The sequence below is a fragment of the Hirundo rustica genome, chromosome 17, assembly GCF_015227805.2.
Source record: "Hirundo rustica isolate bHirRus1 chromosome 17, bHirRus1.pri.v3, whole genome shotgun sequence".
NCBI classification, from domain to species: domain Eukaryota; kingdom Metazoa; phylum Chordata; class Aves; order Passeriformes; family Hirundinidae; genus Hirundo; species Hirundo rustica.
The window spans coordinates 12434500-12456572 of NC_053466.1; the positions used below are offsets into that span (position 1 = coordinate 12434500).

Sequence of the window (22073 nt, forward strand, 5' to 3'; positions counted from 1 at the left end):
GCGATGGAGAGAGGCACCAGGGCAGCGAGTGGGGAATGAAGAGGATTTAGTGTGTGGAGCGCTGGATGACGATCAGCAACGACTGTAGATCTTCCCAGCAGCAGGAAAACATCTTGGCATCGCACGGTGGGGGAGGGTGGCACGGGTCCCCCTCTCCTCCAGCCTGGCCATGCTTCAGGAGAAACCAGGAAACAGCAAGGAAATGAGACACCTTAAACCTCTCCCTGCTGGGGGAGGCTTGGGGGCAGGTGAGCTGCAGCCCCTTCCTCTCGCTGGTGCTTTGGGGCTGGCCCCGGAGCCTTGGGGGTTTCCCTGGGTTGTGTTTGCCCAGCCCCGGCAGTGCTGTGCCTGCAGTTATCGGGTTACCTGCTCCACACCGCCCGTGCTGCCGCGCACTTATTGGGTTGCTTCGGTTTGTTTGTGTTTCCTAAATCCAATCAGTCCGGGTAGCAGCGGGCTCGGAGGAGCCCCGGTGCAGGAATGCAGGGAGCAGGACTCTTCCCTCTCTTCCCTTCCTCAGATCTTGATTCATTTGAGCTCAGGCCGCTTAATTGCGCTGCCTCTCTCTCCCTCTAAATTTTCCTTGATGGCTCTGGTAGAGCATCGGGAGCCCACCCTCCCTCCTGCAGGAAGGAGATTATCATAATACTGCTTGTAAATCAATTTTTTTTTTCCTTTTCTCTGCACTGACGAGGATGTAACTCCCTCTTAATCACCCTGCACAGCGTAACGCTACGGGGAGGGATATTTATTTCTCCTTGCCTGGCCAGGAAAAAGGGGATGCAGAGACTGCGGAGAGTTTTTGGAGGGGTTGGAGGCTTTCCCCACAGCAGATGATGGAGAGGCCAGCACAGGGCGGTGCTCTCCTCTTTGCTTTCACATCCCAGTGCAGAAAAGAAAAGAAAAGCAGTTGAGGGAGTGGGATTTCCCTGCTGAGAGCTCCCTGTGCCCTCAAGGCGCCCACTGGGATGAGTCAGGATGGCCCCGGAGCTCCCCTGGGCTCTTCCATCTTCCCCCAGCGCATCCCTCGGGACTGGTCCGTGTGGTGCTCCCAGTGGGAGCAAGGATAGCTCTGCCTGCACTCCACAGTGAGGAAAACAACAATAAAAGAAGGAAAAAGGGAAGGGGAGACTTTTCCCACCTGGCACAGGCAGTGGAGAGTCGGGGTGCAGTGAGGAGCAGCCCTGGTTTCCTCTTGGGTGATTCCGGTGCCTGGCTGCAGTGGGGTGTGAGGAGGCAGCTGCCTGGAGCTGATCCCTGATCCTGGTCCTGCTCCTCACTGGAAGGGAGCTTAAATCCCACCCAGTGCCACCCCTGCCATGGGCAGGGACACCTCCCACTGTCCCAGGCTGCTCCAAGCCCCAGTATCCAACCTGGCCTTGGGCACTGCCAGGGATCCAGGGGCAGCCACAGCTGCTCTGGGCACCCTGTGCCAGGCCCTGCCCACCCTGCCAGGGAACAATTCCTGCCCAATCTCCCATCCAGCCCTGCCCTCTGGCAGTGGGTGCCATTCCCCCTTACCCTGTTGCTCCAGGCCTTCTCCAGCTCTTTTGGACCCCTTCAGGCCCTGTAACATTTCCAGGAATGGGGCTTCCTGTCAGATGGCCCCAGCAGTGGGTCTGGCAGCAGCCTGGGGCTCTCTGCTCCTTCTTTTTCCCCTCTCCAGCCTTAGAGAGGAAAAACTCTGCCTGCAACACAGAATCCCTGTCCCACCTCACCCACCTTCCAGCCAGCTCTGGAGGGGACACTGGAGCAGCCAAGGGGATGCTGAGGAAGAGGAGAGCCAGCCCTGGCCCAGGAGCTGCTGCCAAGGAAGATTATTGAGCCCTTGCAGAAATTTCCTCTGCAATACAGATTTTTTTTTTCTGCCTGGCATTAGAGCTGTGAAGGAATTACTGAGGAAAAGCCATGGGGGAGAAGCAGGGAGGGGGAAAAGCGCCTGACGGCTCCGTTGAGGGGCTCAGCTCGCTGTGAGGTGATCCCAGGATTCCTGTCTCAGCAAAACCGGCATTCCCAGCGGAAGGCACCGTGCTTAATCCAGCTGAAACGAAGCCCTGGCAATTAGCCGCCTGCTTTGGCAAACTCCTGGTGCTCCAGCAGCTGGCTGGAAGGTGGAACTTCTGCTGCACTCCATTGGGTGGTTGTCTGTAAATCCTGGGATTTCTTCCCCGCCGCTCAGGATTTCTTTTATCTTCTTTGGCCCGTTAGTAGATGGGCTCGCGGCTGCTCCGTAGGGTATTATTTTTGGGATGGCTGTGGAAAGCTTTCCAAGGGTTTCCATGGCCTGCAGAGCCTGCAAGGACAGTCCTGGGAGTGAGGGTCTCCAGCTCTGACCTCTGGCAGGACAGAGGGAGCAGGGTGGGATGGGATGGGATGGGATGGGATGGGATGGGATGGGATGGGATGGGATGGGATGGGATGGGATGGGATGGGATGAGATGAGATCCCAGGGTGGCTGCATGGATCCCAGGTGGTGGGATGGGGTTCATGTGAGCATGGGGAGGATGGGCCCCGTGTGGTGGCAGAGGGGACACGGCCGGTGACTGTTGGAGCTGTGGGTTCTCACTCACTGAGGTGTTTCCTTGGATCCGGTCTCCCTTGTATTCCGCATCCTGGAAGCCTCAGCCGTGCCGATGACCTTGACGGAGTCTCTGCCCCCGCTTTCCCTCGGGCTGTGCTTGCTGCGGTGGGGGCTGCACGACCCCCGGCTTCCGCAACCCCCGGGCTTCGACGTTCCCTGGTATTTTCGGAGGGATCCAGGCAGCGGCTCCCTCCTGGGGGAGGTCGGGGTGCCCCCTGACCCGGCTCTGCTCTCTTCCAGCTCACCCTACAGAGCACCAAGTCCCGCGTGGCCTTCTTCGAGGAGCTCTGAGAAACACCCGCTCCGCACCGCTGCTGCTTCCCGGCGCGTCCCGCCCAGCCGGAGCCGGGGGCTCCCGGAGGGATCAGCCCACACCCCGCCGGCTGCTCCGGCCCCCGCACACCCACGGACTCGGGGCCGGCTGCCCACGGAGCTACCTTAGCAGCCCTTCAGTCCTCATCCCGACACTTTGTTTTCTTGGGATTTCCAGCTTTCTTTTTTTCCTTATTTTTCTAGCATTGCTTCCAGGCTCGGCCCTCCAGGCTTTTCCCTGGAGCCGGGGTCGGGGTGCGGCCGTGCCTTCCCACCCTGGCAGCCAGCAGAGGAGTGAGCCCGTGCCCGAGGGTCTCCCTGGCAGGGCTTGTCGCCCCTCTGGATTGCCTTCTCCTGTGTGCCAGCCCGGAGCCCCCGCTCGGCGGTGCCGGGAGCTCCATTAGGATCCCGAGCATGTTCCAGTGGAGTGCTGTAAATCAGGAGCGTCGCGCTGGCTCTCCCGGCGCCCGCTGGGGTGGGAGAGGAGCAGCGAGCGGGAGGACAGGGACCCGAGGCTGGGGGGGATCCTGGGCTGCTTCCCTGGGGAGAGGAAGTGGGAGGAAGGGCTCCTCCTCCTCCTCTTCCTCCCTGCTGGGAACAGGGAGCGGGAGAACAGCTAGTGCCAACCAAATGAAACCTTACTGTTCCTGCAAACTGTGACAAACCTGGGCAGCTTCAGGCTGGGGGGATCCAGGGGCTCCGGGCTGGGCTTCCCCTGGATCCCAGGGCATCGCGGCCCCTCCGAGCCCCCCGGGAATGCCGCTCTCCCGGGCTGGGCCCGGGGCTGCCTGCTCCTGCCTGTCCCATCGCGGGTGCCTTTGCTGTGACCCCCCCCGCCGGGGGAACAGGGATGCCCTGACCTTCCCTTCCTTGTCTCCGTCCCAAATCCTGTGCCCCGCTCGGATGGAATCCTCTTCCAGCTGCGTTTACCCTCCAGCAGAGCCGGTGCTGCCCCGAGGATCCCTCCCATCCCCTCGGGACCCCCGATCCCTCCTTCCCACAACCTCACCTCACCCACAGCCTCACCGGGGGCTCAGCCCGGGGCTTGGCGTGGAGTAAATCCCATCCCAACCCCGTTTATTTAAACCCTGGGATCGATTCCCCGCACGTGGCTGCAGTTCGGATGGCTGTGGCCTGGCACAGCCGCTTTCCCATTCCCTGGACTGTTGTACTCCGAAGGAATAACTGTTTTCTCTTGTTTTAATAAAAATTCACAGCACTAGGATGGGAGCTGAGGCTTTTTCTCCTTTTTTTTTTTTTTCTTTGGGAAATCTGCTCGGAGCCCGGCTGCCGCAGTTAGCGGTGCCGGGATGAGTGGGAAGCGCAGCTGCAGTGCTGGGATCCCTCCGGCAGCTCCCGCGGGATCGGGAGAGCTCCGGGGTCCCGCTGTCCCCGATCCCTCGGGGCTCTTTTCATCCCTCCTTCAGGGAAAAAGGGGTTTGGGCTGCCCAGAGGGGCTGAGCCCCGTGTTTGCCATCCCTGATCCCATCCCGCCTGGAATAAATAAAGGATGTGCTGCATTGACCTCAATTTTATAATTAATCACGGATGAAAGCGGCCCAGCCCAGCGAGCCCCGACCCCCGGCGCTGTTCCCGGTCCCTCCGGGGTCGGCGATGGATCGCTTTTCATCCGCGCTCCGGCAGCAAAACCCCGGGGGATTCGTCCCCGCCGGTGGGCTGGGGGATTTTTCCCGGTTTTCGTTGTTTTAAGCAGGGCTGAGGGGGGTGGGATGGGGTTTCTTTCACCAGAGGGATGCCACTGGGATACCCACGGGAATTTTAGGGAGGCTGAAGGCAGCCGGTGAGGGATGTGGAGGGTGACCTGATTTCCCACGTGGCCTCCGGTGACAGGAATTCAACTGGTGTGTCACCTGCACCGCCTGCATCCTGGAAATAATCCAGAAGAGCTTTTTTCCAGCACAGGGCAGGGCAGGGGGATAAACTGGGAATGCAGAGGGAATGGGTATGGAGGGATGGAGGTGCTGGGATGGATGTGTTGGGATGGAGGTGCTGGGATGGGTGTGGAGGGATGGAGGTGCTGGGATGGGTGTGGAGGGATGGATGCCCTGAGGATGGCATCAGGTGAAGCCAGGGATGGATCCAGCGTGGATCCACTCCCAGCACAGAGGTCCCTGTTGCTCCCAGGGGCTCTGCACAAAGCATTCCCAGCCTTCCACACTCCCAGCCTTGCGCTCTCAGAGTTTTGCACACCCCCAGTGTTGCCTCTCACGCTCCCAGCCCGGTGCCACCTCCCTGCCCGCCCTCCCTGGCACATCCCAGACCGTTTCTCTCCTGTCAAAGGAAGTTTCACCCTGATTTTTTCCCTTTTTAGCAAACTGAACTCAAAAGGAGCTGCAGGTGTGGGTTGGTGTGAGCTGCCATTGCTCAAGGAAAAGAAACCATCAAAAAGCCTTTGCCATGTAGCTCTCCCAGCCCCTTCCCCAGCCACGGGCTCCTGAGGAAGGAAATTGGGGATTTGGCCAATCCCAGGCAGCACCGGAGTGCTTTGGCAGCAGTTCTTCACTTTGGGGCTCCCAAAGTCTCCTCAACTCACATTATTTCACCTCCAAACCATTAAATACTCTCAAAAATAAAACAAAATTTCGAGAGCTGGAGATGAAAGGGACAGAGGGAAAACAGGGTGACCTGTGGGTGGCGAGTCTGGGGCCAGCAGTCCTGGAGAGGGGTCAGGGCGCTGGTTCAGAGCCCACCCAAAACGTGCACAGCTTTGGCCAGCAAATCCTTCAGGAAAAGAGCCTGGAATGGGCAGAGGGGATGGATGGGGAAACTGAGGCAGGGATGGCACTGGCCTGGCTGTGCAGCCCAGGGGCTGCTGCCCCAGCCCCCAGTGTCCCCCTGCACCCTGGGGTGCTCAGGGCACCCACTGCTCTAGGCAGGTGAGGAGGTGAAATGCTGTTCCCAGGGATCACAGCTAGATCCTGCTCTTTTTGGACAGTGCCTGGAGCACGTGGGGACCTCGATCCCCCTGGCTGACAGCTGCCAGCCCGGCACTGTCCCTGCCATCCCCACCCATCCCTGTCCATCCCTCGCCATCCCCGTCCAACCCTGTCCATCCCCATCCATCCCCATCCATCCCCGTCCATCCCCGTCCATCCCTGTCCATCCCAACCCATCCCCATCCATCCCCATCCATCCCAACCCTTCCCCGTCCATCCCCATCCATCCCCGTCCATCCCCATCCATCCCCATCCATCCCCGTCCATCCCCATCCATCCCCATCCATCCCCATCCATCCCCATCCATCCCCATCCATCCCTGTCCATCCCAACCCATCCCCGTCCATCCCCATCTATCCCCATCCATCCCCATCCATCCCCATCCATCCCAACCCATCCCCATCCATCCCCATCCATCCCAACTCATCCCTGTCCATCCCCATCCATCCCCATCCATCCCCATCCATCCCTGTCCATCCCCATCCATCCCCATCCATCCCAACCCATCCCCATCCATCCCCATCCATCCCAACTCATCCCTGTCCATCCCTGTCCATCCCCGTCGATGTCTGGCACAGTGTCTCCCACCTTTGTCTTCCAGGGAGAAAAAAAAGGGGAGGGAAAGGAATTTTTAGAGGGAGAAGGGAGGGGAGAGGCAGCCTGGATGGGGACTGGCACCCAGGGCCCCCTGCTCCCCACGGAGGCCCGGCAAGCTCCGCGTGCTGTGCCAGGTTCATCGGGGATTTATTATCGTGCAGGAAGCCGCAGCTGCGGAGCCGGAACCCCTGGCTGGGACCGGAGCTGCCCGCTCAGCCCAGGAAGGGGTAATTCATGGACCTGGTGGGATCAAATGGATGTGGAGCTGCTCCAGCTCCCAGCGAGCAGAGAGCGAATCCCTGGAGCCGAGTGTGGGGTCTGGGGTGAAGTGTGATGGGTGTGGGGTCCTGGTGGGGTGCAGGACCAGGCAGGGGCGTGCTGCCATCCCTGCCCTGGGGTCAGATCCGGGGCAGGAATGTTGGAGTGCCACTGCCGTCACCTTCTGCTCGGCCACAGCGACACTGGGCATTGTCACAGCCCTGCAGGGACATCCTGCTGTCCCTTTCTGCCCATCCTGGCGCTGGGTACCGCCGGATTCTGGCGCCGCAGGACATCCCACAGCAACAGGTGACAGCATCCCGGAGAGACGGAGCTGGTGTTACTCTGCACCAGCAGCGGGATGGGAGCAGAGCCACGCCCGGTGTCCCGGAGGCAAAATTCCCTCCAGGAGCCACCACCGTTCCTTTTGAAAACGCCAGGTCCCTCCCTGCGCTCCGGCACTCCTCCCTGCGCAGGCTGTGCTGTCCAAAGCATTGGTTCTGATGCTGTTAATGAGCTTGAGGGTCTTTGACTGCGACCTCTGGGAGTTGTTTCCTGCTCCATCTCCTGGCCGGAGCAAGCGGAGTCACCGCTGCCCTCAGCATCCCCGGCTGCATCCCATTGGAGGGGTGCTGAGAACAGGCTCATCTCAAATTTTGCCATTTTTCTATAAAGAAAAATTTCCCCTAAGCAGAATTCTTGCCTCCTCCTCTGGCAGGGATATTTCCCTTTTCAGAACCCAAATTCAGCGGAGCTCTCCGAGCTTTTCCCATTCCTCCTTCCCTCCCGCAGCTGCCTGGAGCTGTGCCCTGCGTTTCCCCACGGCGGGTGGGATTTGCTCCCAAGTGTCCCGGGAGGAGGCTCCTGTCCCCTCCCCAGGCGCTCTCTCCGCTGCCCTTCCCGGGTTTCCAGCGGCCGCCGGGAGCCGGCAGCCGGGATAACCTTGTGGCTCGGAACATTGCAGCCATCCCTCTTCTCCCATCAAGCGTTCATTTAGGAAACATTTCACTAAATACCCGCCTGACAGCACGGCCCCGGGAGATTGATGCCTCCAGCGCCTTGAGGGCTCGGTGCCAGTGACTTTAAAATGTCACAACGACGCCCCTGGGGCGCTCGAGTCCCCTCCCGGTGCCCGGGGGAGTGGAGTGTCTGGAGGATGCTGCGGTGCCAATCCCCATCCCAGCCCCCTCAGGCTCTCGGGAGGTCCCTGGGGTTGTCCTGAGGGATTTGAGAGTGCCCAGCACAGGTTTGTACCATCCCCAGCCAGAAGGTTTCCTCATCCCTGCCAGCTTTCCCTTGGCTTTGGGACATCCTCATCCCATCTCCAGCCCCATCCCCATCCTACCTCCGTCCACATCCCGTCCCTCCCCACTCCTGTGAGGGATCCCATCCTCATCCCATCCCATTTCCAGCCCTGATCCCAGCCTCATCCCACCTCTATCCCTGTCCTCACGTCATCCCCATCCCAATCCTCATCCTCCTCCCATTCTCATCTTCATCTTCATCACATCCCCTTCCTCATCCTCATCCCCATCACATCCCTCAGGGCAGGAGGGAGCCCGGGAGTCTCGGCTGGGCAGGGAGGAGCCAGAAGGGCCCCTCAGAGCTGCCACGGGAGGGATGAACAAGGAGCAGATTAATTAACGCTCAATCAGTCCCATCCGTGTGCCAGAGCCACTTCAGTCCTTTCCCTTTCCATCCCCTCAAATTCCTGAAAGAAATAAGGACGTTAATGTTGGGATGTGAACCCAGAGCGAGGGCCCTTGACAGTGAGATCTCCCTGAAGCTCCAAATGAACCACAGAACACCGGGCCTGGATCGAGCTTCTCCAGCCTCATTAGCGGGATCAGCTAATTAGGAAAACACCTGGGAGCGTTGGGAAAGTGCTGCTGTCTCCAGAGGGACAAAGGGACAGAGGGGAGAGGTGGCACCGACCTGCTGGCAAGGCTGGCCCGAGCCCCGGGTGAGGTAAAGGGGGAATCGTGGAGAGGAACGTTCCCAACATCCCAGCGGCCGGGGCTGGGATCTCAGCTGAAATCCCTGGGGCGCCACTGCCTCCACCCCATCGCCTTAGGACTGAGCTCTGAGGAAACCCCAGAGCTTCTCCCCACAGAATCAGCGAAGGAATTCACGGGGACCGTGGGGAGGAGCGCAGGGAGCCAGCGCTGCTCGTCCCAGCCTTCATCCCCTGAGGAGGAGGGCAGTGGGGCCGAGCTGGGCTCCGGGAAGGCACGGAGAGCCCTGATGAACAAAAACCCAATCAGGGCTCCAAACGTAATTAATTTTCCTTCCCCCCCGCCCTGTGCCGCCTGCCCACCCCATCCCCAGGGAGCGGGAGCCGGGATCACCGACGGCCCCATCCCCGGGGAAGGAGGCTCCGACACTCCTGTCACTGCGCAGGGAGCTCCGCTGGGGATTTGAGGGGAAAAGCCCAGAAATTGGCCCTGATATTCCTGCTGGGATTTATTTGGGTGGTGACAAATTAATGAGTTTCCAGCCCAGGGCCTCTGGAGAATTAATTGGGAGGGAACTTCGTTAACATCGAGGAGCAAATTGATCTGTTAAAGAAAAAAAAAAAAAGAAAGAAAAAAAAAAAAAAAAAAAAAAAAAGGGGTGTGTGTGGGGATGTGTGTGTGTGAGGAGATTTTCGATCAGGCTTTGCTTTTCTGGGGGTTGTTTCGCCCAAAGAGCCACTTGTCATTATCAGCACTTCCCCCTTCGCGTGCTGGGAACTCAGCCGCGGTATCGGACGCTGGAGACTCCCTGTGGGGCACAGATCCATGAGCCCCAACCCCATGGCGGGCTCCAGGGGAGGAGGGAATTTCAGCAGAGTTGGGAAAATCCACCGCAAAGCCACGAGTCCCCAGGGAGGAACGACCCTGCCCTGGGAGCTGAGACCCCATAGCATCGGGGATTGCACATCCCTGAAATCCCCTCTCCGGAGCGCGGTGGTTTTCTGCTGCCGGAGAGGGAAATTTCTCCCAACTAAAAAATAGCTTAAAGGGGACCCCAGCTGGTTAAAGCCAAGGGCGGCCGCAGCGGCAGCGCCGTCGGGAGGCAGCGCCGGGCTCGGGGCAGCCCCGGAGCCGGGTCCGGGCTCCATCCCGGGGGATGGAGGGGTCAGGACACGGGAGGTGGGAGCAGCCCGAGAATTCCCGGCAGCGGCGAAAGGGCTGAGGCTGAGCACGTGTCAGCGGCCGCTGCAGGAGGCGGGGGGGGGGGGCTTGGTGAAGCGGCTGGAGCAGCAGGAATCCTGTTCTAAGTGTTTTGGGGTTCTTGTGGCAGTGCCAAGATGAGAGGCACATCTGGAGCCTCTCCGGCTGTGCCTCAGTTTCCCCATCGCTCTGACGCACCCTTGGGTGTCCGCTGAGAACCTGGGAGGTGCCAACTGTTCCCCTTTTCCCTCTCCCACCCTGTTCCAGCTCAGGGAACCGCGTCCCTCCGGCCCCCAGACCCTTCCCTCCCACCAGGCACCTCCCAACGCGCGGAGCAGGAGCCTCGGCAGCCTCCCCGTGCCACTGTCCCCACCTGCGGAGATGCCACCCAGGCACAGGGGACACCGAGATCGCCCATCTCCCAGCGGGCCGGGCTGTCCCAGCACAGCCCGGCCCGGGGAAGGGGGACAGCGGGATTTGGGAGGGAAGGCGTGCCCGGTGCTGGGAGCGATCCTTGCCGCGTGCTGAGCGCAGGGATGTCACAGGGACACGGCCCGGCGGGGACACGGCACGGCACGGTGGGGACCTGCCCTGGCACAGGAGCCCTGCTGTGATCAGTCAACGTCCAAGTGAGAAATAAGGTGAAAAATGCGACCAGGGTTGGGGGCGAACAGGAGATGAGTGGAAAGGGTGACGGGGATGGAGGGCTTCGCTCCTGGCCCCGCTCCCGCCTCTTCCATGGCTCATTTTTTCCGTGCCGTGGGAGCAGGAGGTCTGGCCCTGTCGCCCCGCAGAACCCCGGGGAGCTCGCGGTGATGGCTGGCACAGGGTGGCACGCGGAGGGGCTTCGGGGTGCCAATGGGGGGACACGGGGGTGACAACTGCCCGGGCACGGGATGCCGTGTGCAGGGACCTCGGGGCGATGACAGCCCGGGGTGCCGCGCGCAGGGACCCGGGGGCGACGAATGTCCGGGTTTGGGGTGCCACATGCGGGTCACGGCCTCTTGGGATGGTGACGGTCCCAGAACCCTGCAGGGACCCTGGCACGGCGACTGCCCCACCAACGGGGCGCCACGCGCAGGGAGCCTGCGGTGCCGTGCGCGGGGACCCCGGGGTGCCACCCGCGGGGACAGGGGGTGCCGCAGGAACCCCCTGGCCCTGCCCGCCGACCCCCAGCCCCCCGAGCAACCCCCCGCGGTACCAGCGTCTCCCACTCCCCCTCCCTGCGGCCCGGGACGCTCCCCCGTCGTTGCCGCACTGCCCCCCCCTCGCAGCCCCCCCGGGGGGAGGCCCCACCTCCCCCCCGCCCCCAGCCCCATTTCCCGGGCGGGACCGTTCAAAACCCGCCCGGCGCCGCCGCTCCCCGGATTCCGCCGCCGCTTCCCGGGGCCGGGGCCGAGGATGCTCCGGCTGCCGGCGGCGGCGGGGGGGGCGGCGGGTGCGCGGCGGGGGCTGAACCGCGGCGGCAGCGAGCCCCGGCCTGCCCGGGACACTTGGCGGGGAGGAAGAAGAGGAGAAGGGAGGAGGAAGACGAAGAGGCCGCCTTCAACCTCGGCCCCGCCATGCCGGGCCCCACCGGGGAGCGTGGCCCGGTGGCAGCGGCTCCCCGGGGGCTGTGAGCGGCCCGGGGCCGGCGGAAGGGGGGCCCCGGGCGGAGGTTCGGGGGCTCCGGGCGCAGGGTGGGGGCCCCGAGCGGCATGGCCAGCCCCGTCCCCCCCGCCGCCGCCGCTTCCACCGGGATTTAACCGGGGCTTGGATGCTTTCGCCTCCCGTTTCCACTTCGGGAGGGCATGTGCGCGGGGGAAGCGGGCCGCCCCCAGCGGAGCCCCCCCGCGCCCTGACTCCGCGGTGAGGGGCTCGGCCGCCAGCCCCGTCCCGCCGCCGGCCCCGGAGGACGGGGAGCGCCGGCCCCCCCTGGCCGGTGGGCACCGGGCGGGGGGCGGCGGGTACCGGCAACTTGTGTTTAGCGTCCGGCGGCACCGAGCGGGGGGAGCTCCCCCGCTACCCGACGAGATTTGGGTTTAAACTTTGGGTTTTGGGGAGCCCCGAAGATGCCTTTCCACCCGGTGACGGCGGCGTTGATGTACCGGGGGATCTACACCGTCCCCAACATCCTCGCCGAGCAGCGCCCCGTGGAGATCCCCGAGGATGAGCTGGAGGGTGAGCGGGTTCGGGGGGCTGCCTGGGGATCAGGGCGGGTGAGGGGGGCATCCCGTGGGATTGCGGGGTGAGGGGGTTTGGGGGTCCGGGAAATCCATCCCGTGGGATGCGGCCGTGGGGCAGTCGGGGTGCGCGTTTCCCCCGGCGCCGTGGGGAAGCTGAGGGCGAGCGGGATGCGGATGGATGGAGGAGGAGGAGGAGAAGGAGGAGGGGAAGACGGAAAGCTGAAGCGGGGAGGCGTGCGGGGGTCCCGGGCCCCCGCTTGTGGCAATATGACACAGCAGGGACCGGCGAGAGTGGCGGGGGGCCGGTTTCCCCTCCGCGGCGCGGGGGGGTCACCCCCTCCCCGCTGTCATAATATGACAGAGGCTGGCGGCGCGGGGACCCGAGGGGCGGCTGTCACCCGTGTCACCCCCCGGGTCACGGCGGCTCCACGCGGTGCCGGTGTCACCGGACTCCGGCCGGGAGGAGCGGCCGGCGGGGCTCTGCCCGCCCGTGCGATGAGAGGGGCCGAGCTCAGCCGGCCGCCACCAGAATGGCTTTTTCCACCCCAAAAGTTTGCCGGGGCGGCGGGACGGGCACTGGCGGTGCCCGGCTTTGGGGTGTCCCTGGGGAACCTGAGGGAAAGGGGTGCAGCACCCCCTGCTCCAGACCCGGCACCAGGGGGAAACTGAGGCACGGGGGTGACCCCACACATGCCTGCACTCTGCCTGGGGAGAGCACCCTTGGGCCGGCATCAAACCTGGAGCCCTCGGCATCCCCGTGGGGAAACTGAGGCAAGAACCCACAGGGCTGGGAATGAGGGGAGCCCCAAAATCCATCTGGGAGCCCCGAGCAGGAGCTCACACCAGTGTGCAAGGGCTGTGTGTGCGTGCGTGCGTGTGCAGCTCTGCAGGGCGCGCGTGTGCGCTGACGTGCCTGCCACAGCCTCACTGCAGGGGCTGCGTGTGTGCACAGGCACAGCACAGCCCCCTCGCACCGCGCTGTGGGTGCGCTCACACCTCGGTGTGCTCACATCTGTGCACACGCCTGGCCTGGCTGCAGGGTGGCTCCGTGTGCGTGGCTGTGCCGGTGTCACTGCCTGCGTGGCTGTGCCGGCCTCTGTGTCACTGCAGCACGTGCGTGTGCCCATGCACAGCCTCGCTGCAGGAGGTGTTTGTGTGAGTGTGCACACACGCAGCGTCACAGCAGGACGGGCTCGTACGCACAGCCCTGCTGCAGAGGGTGTTTGTGTGCCTGTGCACAACTTCAGCATCGCTGCAACATGGTGGGGTCTGTGTGTGTGTGTGTGTGTGCAAACACAAGCACAGCTTTGCTGCAGTGGGGCTGTGTCAGGCACAAGTGCAGCTGTGCACGGTGTTCGTGTGTCAGTGTGCACAAGCGCGGCATCGCCGTGACGTGTTGTGCGTGTCCATGCGTGTGCACACACAGGGGCTGCGGGAGTGCAGGCGCAGGGATGACACTGCAATGGGGCTGTGTGTGCATCAGCGCGTGTGTGCACGCACAAACGCAGCTGTGCCGGGTGTTGGTGCGTGCACACAGGTGCAGCACCACTGCATTGTGGTTGTGCGCGTCCACGCGTGTGCAGAAGAGCAGCAGCACTGCAAGGAAAGTGTTTGTGTACATGCACGAGTACCTCAGTGCAAGGTGTTGGTGTGTTTGTGCACAGGCACAGGTGCACCCATGCAAGGTGTCAGTGTGTGCTGCATCCACACACATGCACATCAGTGCAAGGGGGTTGTGAGCGCACCCGTGTGTGTGTGTGTGTGCACGAGCACAACGCTCCAAGGTGTTTGGGGCGTGTTTGCACACTCACACACATCACCGCAATGTTTGTGTGCGCACACACAGGTACAGCGTTGCTGCAGCGTGGTTGTGGTTGTGTCCCTGTGTGTGCACGCAGTGTCAGTGCAAGGGGTGTTTGCGTTTGTGTGTGTTTGTGTGTGTTTGTATGTGTGTGTGTGTTTGTGTGAGTGTATGTGTGTGTGTTTGTATGTTATGGGGGTGTGTTTGCATGTTTGTGCATGTGTGTGCTTGTGTGTTTGTGTGTGTGTGCGTGTTTGTGTGTGTTTGTGTGAGTGTATTTGTGTGTTTGTATGTTATGGGTGTGTGTTTGCGTGTTTATGCATGTGTGTGTGTGTTTGTGTGTGTACGTTTGTGTCTGTGTGTACATTTGTGTGTCTGCGTGTGTTTGTGTCTGTGTGTACATTTGTGTGTCTGTGTGTGTGTCTGTGTGTACGTTTGTGTCTGTGTGTATGTTTGTGTGTGTGTGTGTACGTTTGTGTGTGTGTGTGCACGTTTGTGTGTATGTTTGTGTCTGTGTGTGTGTCTGTGTGTTTGTGTCTGTGTGTACATTTGTGTGTGTGTGTGTGTGTTTGTGTGTGTGTTTGTGTCTGTGTGTGTGTGCACGTTTGTGTGTATGTTTGTGTCTGTGTGTACGTTTGTGTGTGTGTTTGCACACCTGGGCACATCCCTGCAAGGTGCTGGTGTGTGACACCAGCACAGCATCACCATAAGGGATGTGTGTCCGTGTGTGCGCACACAGGTCCGGTGTCACTGCCAGGGGTGTCACAGGGATGTCTGTGTGTGTGTGTCTGTGTGTCTGTCTTGTGTGTGTCTGTGTGTGTGTGTCTCTGTTTGTGTATGTGTGTGTTGGTGTGTCTGTCTGTCAGTGTGTCTATCTGCGTGTCTGTCTCTGTCAGTGTGTGTCTGTCTCTCTGTGCTTGTGTGTCTGTGTGTGTTTCTGTGTCTGTCTGTGTGTCTGTGTTTCTGTATCTCTGTGTCTGTCTGTGTATGTGTCTGTGTCTGTCTGTGTGTCTGTGTCTGTGTCTCCATGTCTGTCTGTGTCCATCTGTGTATGTGTCTGTCTGTGTCTGTCTGTGTATGTGTCTGTCTGTGTGTCTGTTTCTGTGTCTGTGTGTGTTTCTGTGTCTGTCTGTGTCTCCGTGTGTGTCTGTGTGTGTCTGTGTGTCTGTGTCTCTGTGTCTGTGTGTCCGTGTGTGCTCACACCCCTCCGTGGTGCCCGTGTGCCCACTCCCCGTGTCCCAGCACCGGCTGCTGTCCCAGTTCACCCCGTCCCTGGCTCCCAGTGTGATGTCCCCTCCTCCCTCAGCACCCACCTGCGCACAGCACTGGGGATCGCTGGCGGTGCTGGGAGCCCCAGGGGACCCCACAAGGTGCCAGGCACCCAGGGGCTCCTCCCTTCCCCCTGTCCCCGGGTTTGGGGGACACCGGCGACATCCTGACATGGCTTCACACTGGGGCTGAGCAGAGTTGGGGCGCAGCTGGGGCAGGGGGTGCTCAGGGGGGAGCCAGGACCCCACCCTGGCCACTGTCAGGACACGTCCTTGTCTGTCCTCCAACACCCCGAACCATCTGAGGAGGAGCCACCTTGGAGCTCCTTGGGATGACGTCCTTGAAGGATGAATTTTGGGGGTGCCTGGAGTGTAGCAAGGCCCCCCAGGAGCACGGGGAGAAGCTGGAGGATCTCTCTGCCCAGGCAGGGACACTGGCCATGGAGAAGCTCAGACTGACAGCCAAAATTCCACAAAAGTCCCCCAAAACACCTCAAAGACATCGCCCATGTGACACCACCCAGGCAGCGATGTTCCCAAACCCTTGAGGTCGGTACTGTGACCCAATATGTTTTTTTTCCCCCAAACCCAGGGTTTTGAGCCCATTTCTCCTGCTGGGATCCTCCAGCACAAATCTCCCTGGCAGCCACATGGAGAAGGAAGAGGCTCCAGGTCCTGGCCTGGCTTCCCACTCTCCCACAGTACAAATTCCCTGGTCCTTCCTCTCCATCAGCCTGGTTCCAGCTTTGCACATCAGGTGGCATCAAAAAGCCAGAAACTGCCCCAAAAAGGAGCAGAGTCCTGAGTGCAGCAGGAGGTGGGATGGAGTCAATGGACTCAGGCCGTGCCTCAGTTTCCCTGCAGTGTCTCCCTGCCACCCTGCAGGGATCTTCCCCCACATCCCAGGGGTTCATTCTGAGCCAGAAACCCCCAAACCTCCCACTCGGTCCTCTGCGCCCAACAGTGCTGAGCACTGCAGCAATTCCGTCAAGATTTGGGATTGTTTTTTGGGTAAAGTGTGGTACAGCTCCAGCACCCGCCCCTGGACCCCAGGATGGGGGCACAGACCCAACGCAAGACCGTGGGATGGGGCACAATCCCAGCCCACCATCCCGGGACCCCGGGATGGGCACAGTCCCCAGCCCCCCACGGGTGCTCAGGAATGCTCCCTGGAAGCTGCGGCACCGTGGGGATGCCCCCAACTGCAGCGCCCAGCTGGTGGCACCCCAAGCTCAGGCACCCCCAGGGATGCGTTTTTAGGGCAGAATGCCACGGTTTCGGCCGTGCCAGGGGCAAGGGCAGGGTGGGTGCGGCCAGCGGGGGACGGGAATTGGAGAGAATATTCGGGGTCTGGTGGGGAGCTCGGAGCCTTCTGGGGAGGCCGGAGGGGCGGGTGGGATCCCCAGAGGGGTTCCGTGGGTGCTGGAGCGCGGAGCTCAGCCGGACCCACTCCTGCTCCCCCCACAGAGATCCGGGAAGCCTTCAAGGTGTTCGACCGCGATGGCAACGGGTTCATCTCCAAGCAGGAGCTGGGCACGGCCATGCGCTCCCTGGGGTACATGCCCAACGAGGTGGAGCTGGAGGTCATCATCCAGCGCCTCGACATGGACGGTAGGGCTGGGGACAGGGACGGGACCCACGGTTGGGAGAAACGCACAGTCCTCCCATTTTCCCACCCCTCGTGCTGGACACGGCACGGGATGTGGGATGAGCCTGACCCAGGCTCTGCCTCCCACTGGAGCTCATCCATCATCGTCATCATCATCATCGCCACTGCAGCTTTGTTCGGGAAGATTTAAGGATCCTGGACGCTCATGGGATCACTAAACCTGCCAGATCCCGCACCCAAGGGTGGATCCTGCACCCTGGGTCACGTCCTCAACACCCTCCAGCACTCGCTGCCACCGTGACCCTGTCCCCACCCCTCCCTCGCCCACCGGGACCTGAAAGAGCTCCTTAATTTATGGCTTTTCCTTTTTTCCCCATTTAAAAGCCTTTCCAGCAGCGCTGCCAAGGCGCCGCTCCCCTCATTATTCATGGTTAGTGCTGCCCTGACAGCCCCACGCCAGCGTCCCCCACTGCCAGAGGACACGGCCAGGACGGCCACCAAGCACCCCCAGGGTCACAGCCACCACCAGGGTCATGGATGGCCACCACCGGGGTCCCAGCTGGAATTGGGGTCCCAGCTGGAATTCGGGGTCCAACTGTTGTTCAGAATCCTGCATAGTGTTGGGCTTTCCCAACCAGTCCTGGGGGCTTCAGGTGACACCGGGTGTCCCCAGGTCCCACTGGAAGGGGGCTCAAATGGCATTGGGGGTCCCCAGATGTTGCTGGGGGTCCCTACATGGCAGTGAGAGCCCCAGCCAGCACTGGGGACCCCAGCCAACGCTGCCATCCCAGCTGGTGCTGGGGACACCAAACTTTGTTGGAGGTCCCCACCCAGTGTTGGAGTCCCTGGTTGGTTTTGAGGGTCCTCAGCCAACATTTGTGGTCCCCAGATGGCCCTGGGAGGCCTCCAGATTGAGGTCCCAGCTGGAACTGGAGTCCAGCTCGTGTTCATGTCCTGGACGATGTTTGGTTTCCCCAGCCAGCACTGGGGTGCCAGATCACACTGTGGGGGAATGAGGTGATATTAGGGTGTCCCCAGCTCACATTGGGTGTCCCCAGTGTGCACTGGGGTCCTGGCTGCCACTAGGGACCCCATCCAGCATCGGGCATTCTGGCCAAAGCTGGAAGTTCCCTAAATTTTCTGGAGGTTCCCAACCGATCCTGAGGGTCCCCAACTGGTTTAGGGGGGCCTGTGACCACCCATGGGGCCCCTTCTGGGAGGGGCAGTGTCCCACGTGCCCCCATGCCCAGGCAGGGGGTGATGGCCACCCCTGTGACCCACAGGTGACGGGCAGGTGGACTTCGAGGAGTTTGTGACATTGCTGGGACCCAAGCTCTCCACCTCGGGCATCCCGGAGAAGTTCCACGGCACCGACTTCGACACCGTCTTCTGGAAGGTAGGGACACCGCAGCCCCCATGGGAACGCAGGGACACCCCCAGTTCCCGCAGGAATGCAGGGACATCCCCAGGGGAACACAGGGACACCCCCAGTTCCCGCAGGAATGCAGGGACATCCCCAGGGGAACATAGGGACACCCCCAGTTCCCACAGGAATGCAGGGACACCCCCAGCCCCCATGGGACACCCCCAGGCCCCTCCCAGGGGCAGCACCCCAGAACCTGCACTGAGAGCACCAGGGAAGGCTCAGGGTCAGAGCCAAGGCTGGGGCTGGGATCAGGGATCAGGGATAGGATGAGGGTCAAGGCTGGAATTGGGGTTGGGCAAAGGGTGAAAGTCAGGCTCTGGGTCAAGGTTGAGGTGTGGGTTGGTTTAAGAGTCAGGGTTAGGTTTAATATTAGGATCAAGCTCAGGCTCCAGTTTAGCGTTAATATAAGCCTAAGGGTCAGGGTCAGCAGTGGTTTAAGGGTCAGGGCTAGGGCTAGGTTTAGGATCAGGGTTTGGGTTGGAGTCAGGGCTAGGATGAGGGTTGGGATCAGGTTTAATGGTGGGCTCAAGGTCAGGGCTGGGGTCAGGGTCAGGATCAGGGTCAGGATCAGTGTCACTGATGCCCCTGTCACAAACGCGCCACATTTGGTGCCAGCACCCTCTGGGTGCCCCTCGCTCTGCTGGGCGTCACCAGGCCTTCCCCAGACTATTCCAGGGTGATCCACCCAAACCACCACACCCAAAGGTTCTGGGGGACCCCGGAGCCCCCTGTGCTGCCGGCCATGGGATCACCCCTCGCCCCCCCCGTCCCCGGCAGTGTGACATGCAGAAGCTGACGGTGGACGAGCTGAAGCGGCTGCTGTACGACACCTTCTGCGAGCACCTGTCCATGAAGGACATCGAGAACATCATCATGACGGAGGAGGAGAGCCACATGGGCACGGCCGAGGAGTGCCCCGTCGACGTGGAGAGTGAGTGCCGGGCGCCGGGAATGCCAAAAGCCGCGGGGATGGCACCGGTTACCCTCAGCACAAGGAGAGCGCGTTTGGCATTGGGGTAACTCGGTGTTTCTCCCACCCCCAGCCTGCTCCAGCCAGCAGATCCGCCAGACCTGCGTGCGGAAGAGCCTCATCTGCGCCTTCGCCATCGCCTTCATCATCAGCGTGATGCTCATCGCCGCCAACCAGGTGCTGCGCAGCGGGATGAAGTAACGGGGTGCCCCCGCCGCCGGGGCCCCGCAGCGACGGCGAGGAGGAGACACCTATAAATATCTATAAATATCTCTGTGTACATCCATCCGTGGCCCAGAGACGTGACCCCCCCGGGAGGGGGGCAGCCGAGGGGACAGAGCCGCGCCGGGCGCTGCCGTCGCCACTGTTGGCGGAGCGCGGAGACTTTTGGTGGCGACAGCGACACGCCGACCCCCCCTCGCCAGACCAAAATCGACCCGTGAGTGCATGTGACGTGCATGGAGCCCCGTGAGCCCCCTCCCGCGGCGGGTCCCGTCGGATTCTCCGATCTAGCATTAGAGCTCGTATTTAGGATAAACCAAATCATCCCCTAAGCAATACACGCGCCTGAGACGGTTCCTAGAGCCGGGAGCGTTTGCATGGACTTGGCTGCCAAGGGCTGGATTCCACCCCCCCCCCCAAAGCCCCTTCCCGTCCCTCCTGTCCCGGCCCGGCCCCGTGCCGTGCCTCGGTTTCCCCACCTGCCCGGTGCGGGGACATTCCTGACCTCCTGCTTGATGCACTTTGAGCCCACCCCCCTTGGGAAGAGCCGGAGCGACCCCGAGGCCGGGGAGCCCCGCACGCCCCGGAACCCCCAGCCTGTATGTAGCACCCACCTGGGCACGGACTGGTTCGGATTTGGGGCCGTTTCTCATTCTTTGGAGTTTTTGGGGGTTTTGGGGTGGTGTTTTTGTTTGGGGGTTTTTTTGTTTTTGTTTTTGGTTTTTTTTTTTTTTTTTTTTTTTTGTTCTTCCTGGTTGGTTGTTTCTGATCTGAAATAAAACTGGGATTTCTGAAGCGCTCTGGGCTGCGGGGGCTCCTGGAGATGCTGGGGTGGGGCCCTGGGAGCACCCGTGGGTGCTGCTGAGTCCTCCTGAAATGGGAGGTGGGCTGTGACCCCCAGGATTCTGGGGACTGGAACATCCCTAAACTTTAGGGTAGTGGGACCTGGCTCCTTCCCAGCAGTTCCCACGTCCCGCTGTGGATCCTGCTATAGGTCCTGCCTTTTCCCATGGATCCCAGTGGTTTTATCCCTGTCCTCATCTCGTGCCCTGATATTTATGTTTGGTTTGATATTTGATGTTGGGTTTGATGAATGTTTCAGTCCCCTTTGGCTGGATGCAGAGGACGCTCAGCCCAAGCCCCTTCCCAGAAGTGCTTTCACCTGGATTTACAGTAATTCCAGCAGGAACCAGGGTCTGTCTGCGGTGTTCAGAGAGGCTCCACAGAGTCACAATTCCTGGGCCAAGCTGGGGATCCGGCCCAAGGCTGGCGGCGGGGAGCACCCTGTTACTCCTGATTTACACCACTGGGGCCCGGCCCTGGCGTGAGCCCCCCAAGCTGAGGGACATCGGGAATCCCCTGGCCTCACGTCTGTGTGTGCTCTGGGAGCCCATTCCCACCTAATGCACCGCCCTCCGGAGCCCCCAGCAATGCATTTTTAATGGCAAAGAGATTAAAGGAATAAATAAAAACAGGAGAAGTGCTCGGGGCTGGGAGAGAATCAGGCAAAGCTGCTGCTTCCCCATTATGGGGCTGGAGGAGCCCATCCCAGGACAGTGGGGCTGGGACATCGCCACCTTCACCTCCCCTGCCTGTTCCCATGGGGAAAATGCATTTCCTTGCATGGGAATTCCCACCCTGCAGCACCACGGCGGGGACACCCCATTTTTGGGATGCCAGGAGGAACTGGCGGCGTTTTATTGATTTGGGGTTTGGGTGGGGCCTTTTTTCGATCTCCTTTAATTTATCAAACAAATCGAAGCGAGCGTCCAAATGAAAAATGGAAATGGGAAGTGCTCCACGGCAATGAAATCATTCCGGCTGCCTCGCAAAGTGCGGGAGGCTCCGCATCCGTAATGAAATTTCATCCATCTCCCCGCAGAAAGTTTGGATTTTTTATGGACCGGCATTTCCAACGGAGCCACGTGGCCTCGGAGACATGTGTGTGTGTATATATATATATATATATATATATATTTATTTTTAACCAGGTCTATTATAGACGCTGTGAATAAACGTAAGAGAAGCAAAAAAACCCCAACCCACCAAAAAACCGAGGACAATTTAATTTGCCAGAAAATACAATAACGTAAAAGAAAAAAATTAGATAAAAGGAATAGGGCCATCCCCCAAGCTCAGCGTTTCAAAGCTGCTCAATTAATTTTAATGGGAATCGGCAGAACGGATTTCTCGGGGCAGGTTTGGGATGGCAGCTCTCGGAGCCGGATGCACGAGCGGGGTCCCAGCCGCGTCCCCGCTCTGCCGCAGCGGCGACGGATCACTGCGGCTGCTGCAACAGAGTGCTCCGGGATAATTCAATTAAGGGACCGCCAGGAAAGGGAAAAACAAAGGGAATGTGCCGGCAGGGGGGGATGCCGCGGGGGCGGGGAGGTGCGAGGGGGCAGGACCCTGCACGGGTTCTCTGGACATGGGGACAACGGAGCAAAAGTGGCAGCAAACCCAGTGGGGGCTGCAGGGCTGCGATTCCATAGCTCTGGGAAAGTGTTTGGGACAGGAAGGGAAGAAGTTGGTAAAGGTTGTTTCTCTCTCTTGTGCTGCAAGAAGTGTGGGATGGGCTCAGCTCCATCCCTGTCTTGGTACCATTCCCATGCCCGTCCTTGTCTCAAGCTCTGTTCCCGTCCCCACTCCCATCCTCAGTCCCACTCCCACCCTTATTTCCATTCCTCTCTCTGTCCCTTTCCCCTCTCCCCATCCCCACTGCTGTCCCATCCTCATCCCATCTCCATCCTCT

At 60.9% G+C, this 22073-nt stretch overlaps 2 protein-coding genes across 6 annotated transcripts in view; both read left to right on the forward strand.

The window, feature by feature from the left end:
- The window catches only part of NF2 (NF2, moesin-ezrin-radixin like (MERLIN) tumor suppressor), a 46388-nt gene extending 42265 nt beyond the window's left edge, over positions 1–4123 (forward strand). For all 5 annotated transcript variants that reach the window (XM_040080656.1, XM_040080658.2, XM_058422777.1 and 2 more), the window contains one exon: positions 2822–4123. In XM_040080656.1, coding sequence (XP_039936590.1) covers positions 2822–2872 — 51 coding nt within the window. In that variant the 3' untranslated portion in view covers positions 2873–4123. The remainder of the gene's footprint in view (positions 1–2821) is intronic.
- A 7610-nt stretch (positions 4124–11733) lies between these two features.
- CABP7 (calcium binding protein 7) lies at positions 11734–20120 on the forward strand. The gene is made up of 5 exons (XM_040080968.2): positions 11734–12020; positions 16562–16705; positions 17987–18099; positions 18907–19060; positions 19173–20120. The coding sequence occupies exons 1-5, from the start codon at positions 11912–11914 to the stop codon at positions 19298–19300; spliced, it is 648 nt and encodes a 215-aa protein (XP_039936902.1). The 5' UTR covers positions 11734–11911; the 3' UTR covers positions 19301–20120.
- Positions 20121–22073: the final 1953 nt, after the last annotated feature.

Bases quoted from the DNA above. Each gene is read 5' to 3' on its own strand.
- CABP7 (XM_040080968.2), top strand. From the start codon at position 11,912: ATGCCTTTCCACCCGGTGACGGCGGCGTTGATGTACCGGGGGATCTAC. The intron at 12,021-16,561 runs GTGAGCGGGTTC...CTCCCCCCACAG, and splicing joins CCCCGAGGATGAGCTGGAGG to AGATCCGGGAAGCCTTCAAG. The intron at 18,100-18,906 runs GTAGGGACACCG...CGTCCCCGGCAG, and splicing joins TCGACACCGTCTTCTGGAAG to TGTGACATGCAGAAGCTGAC.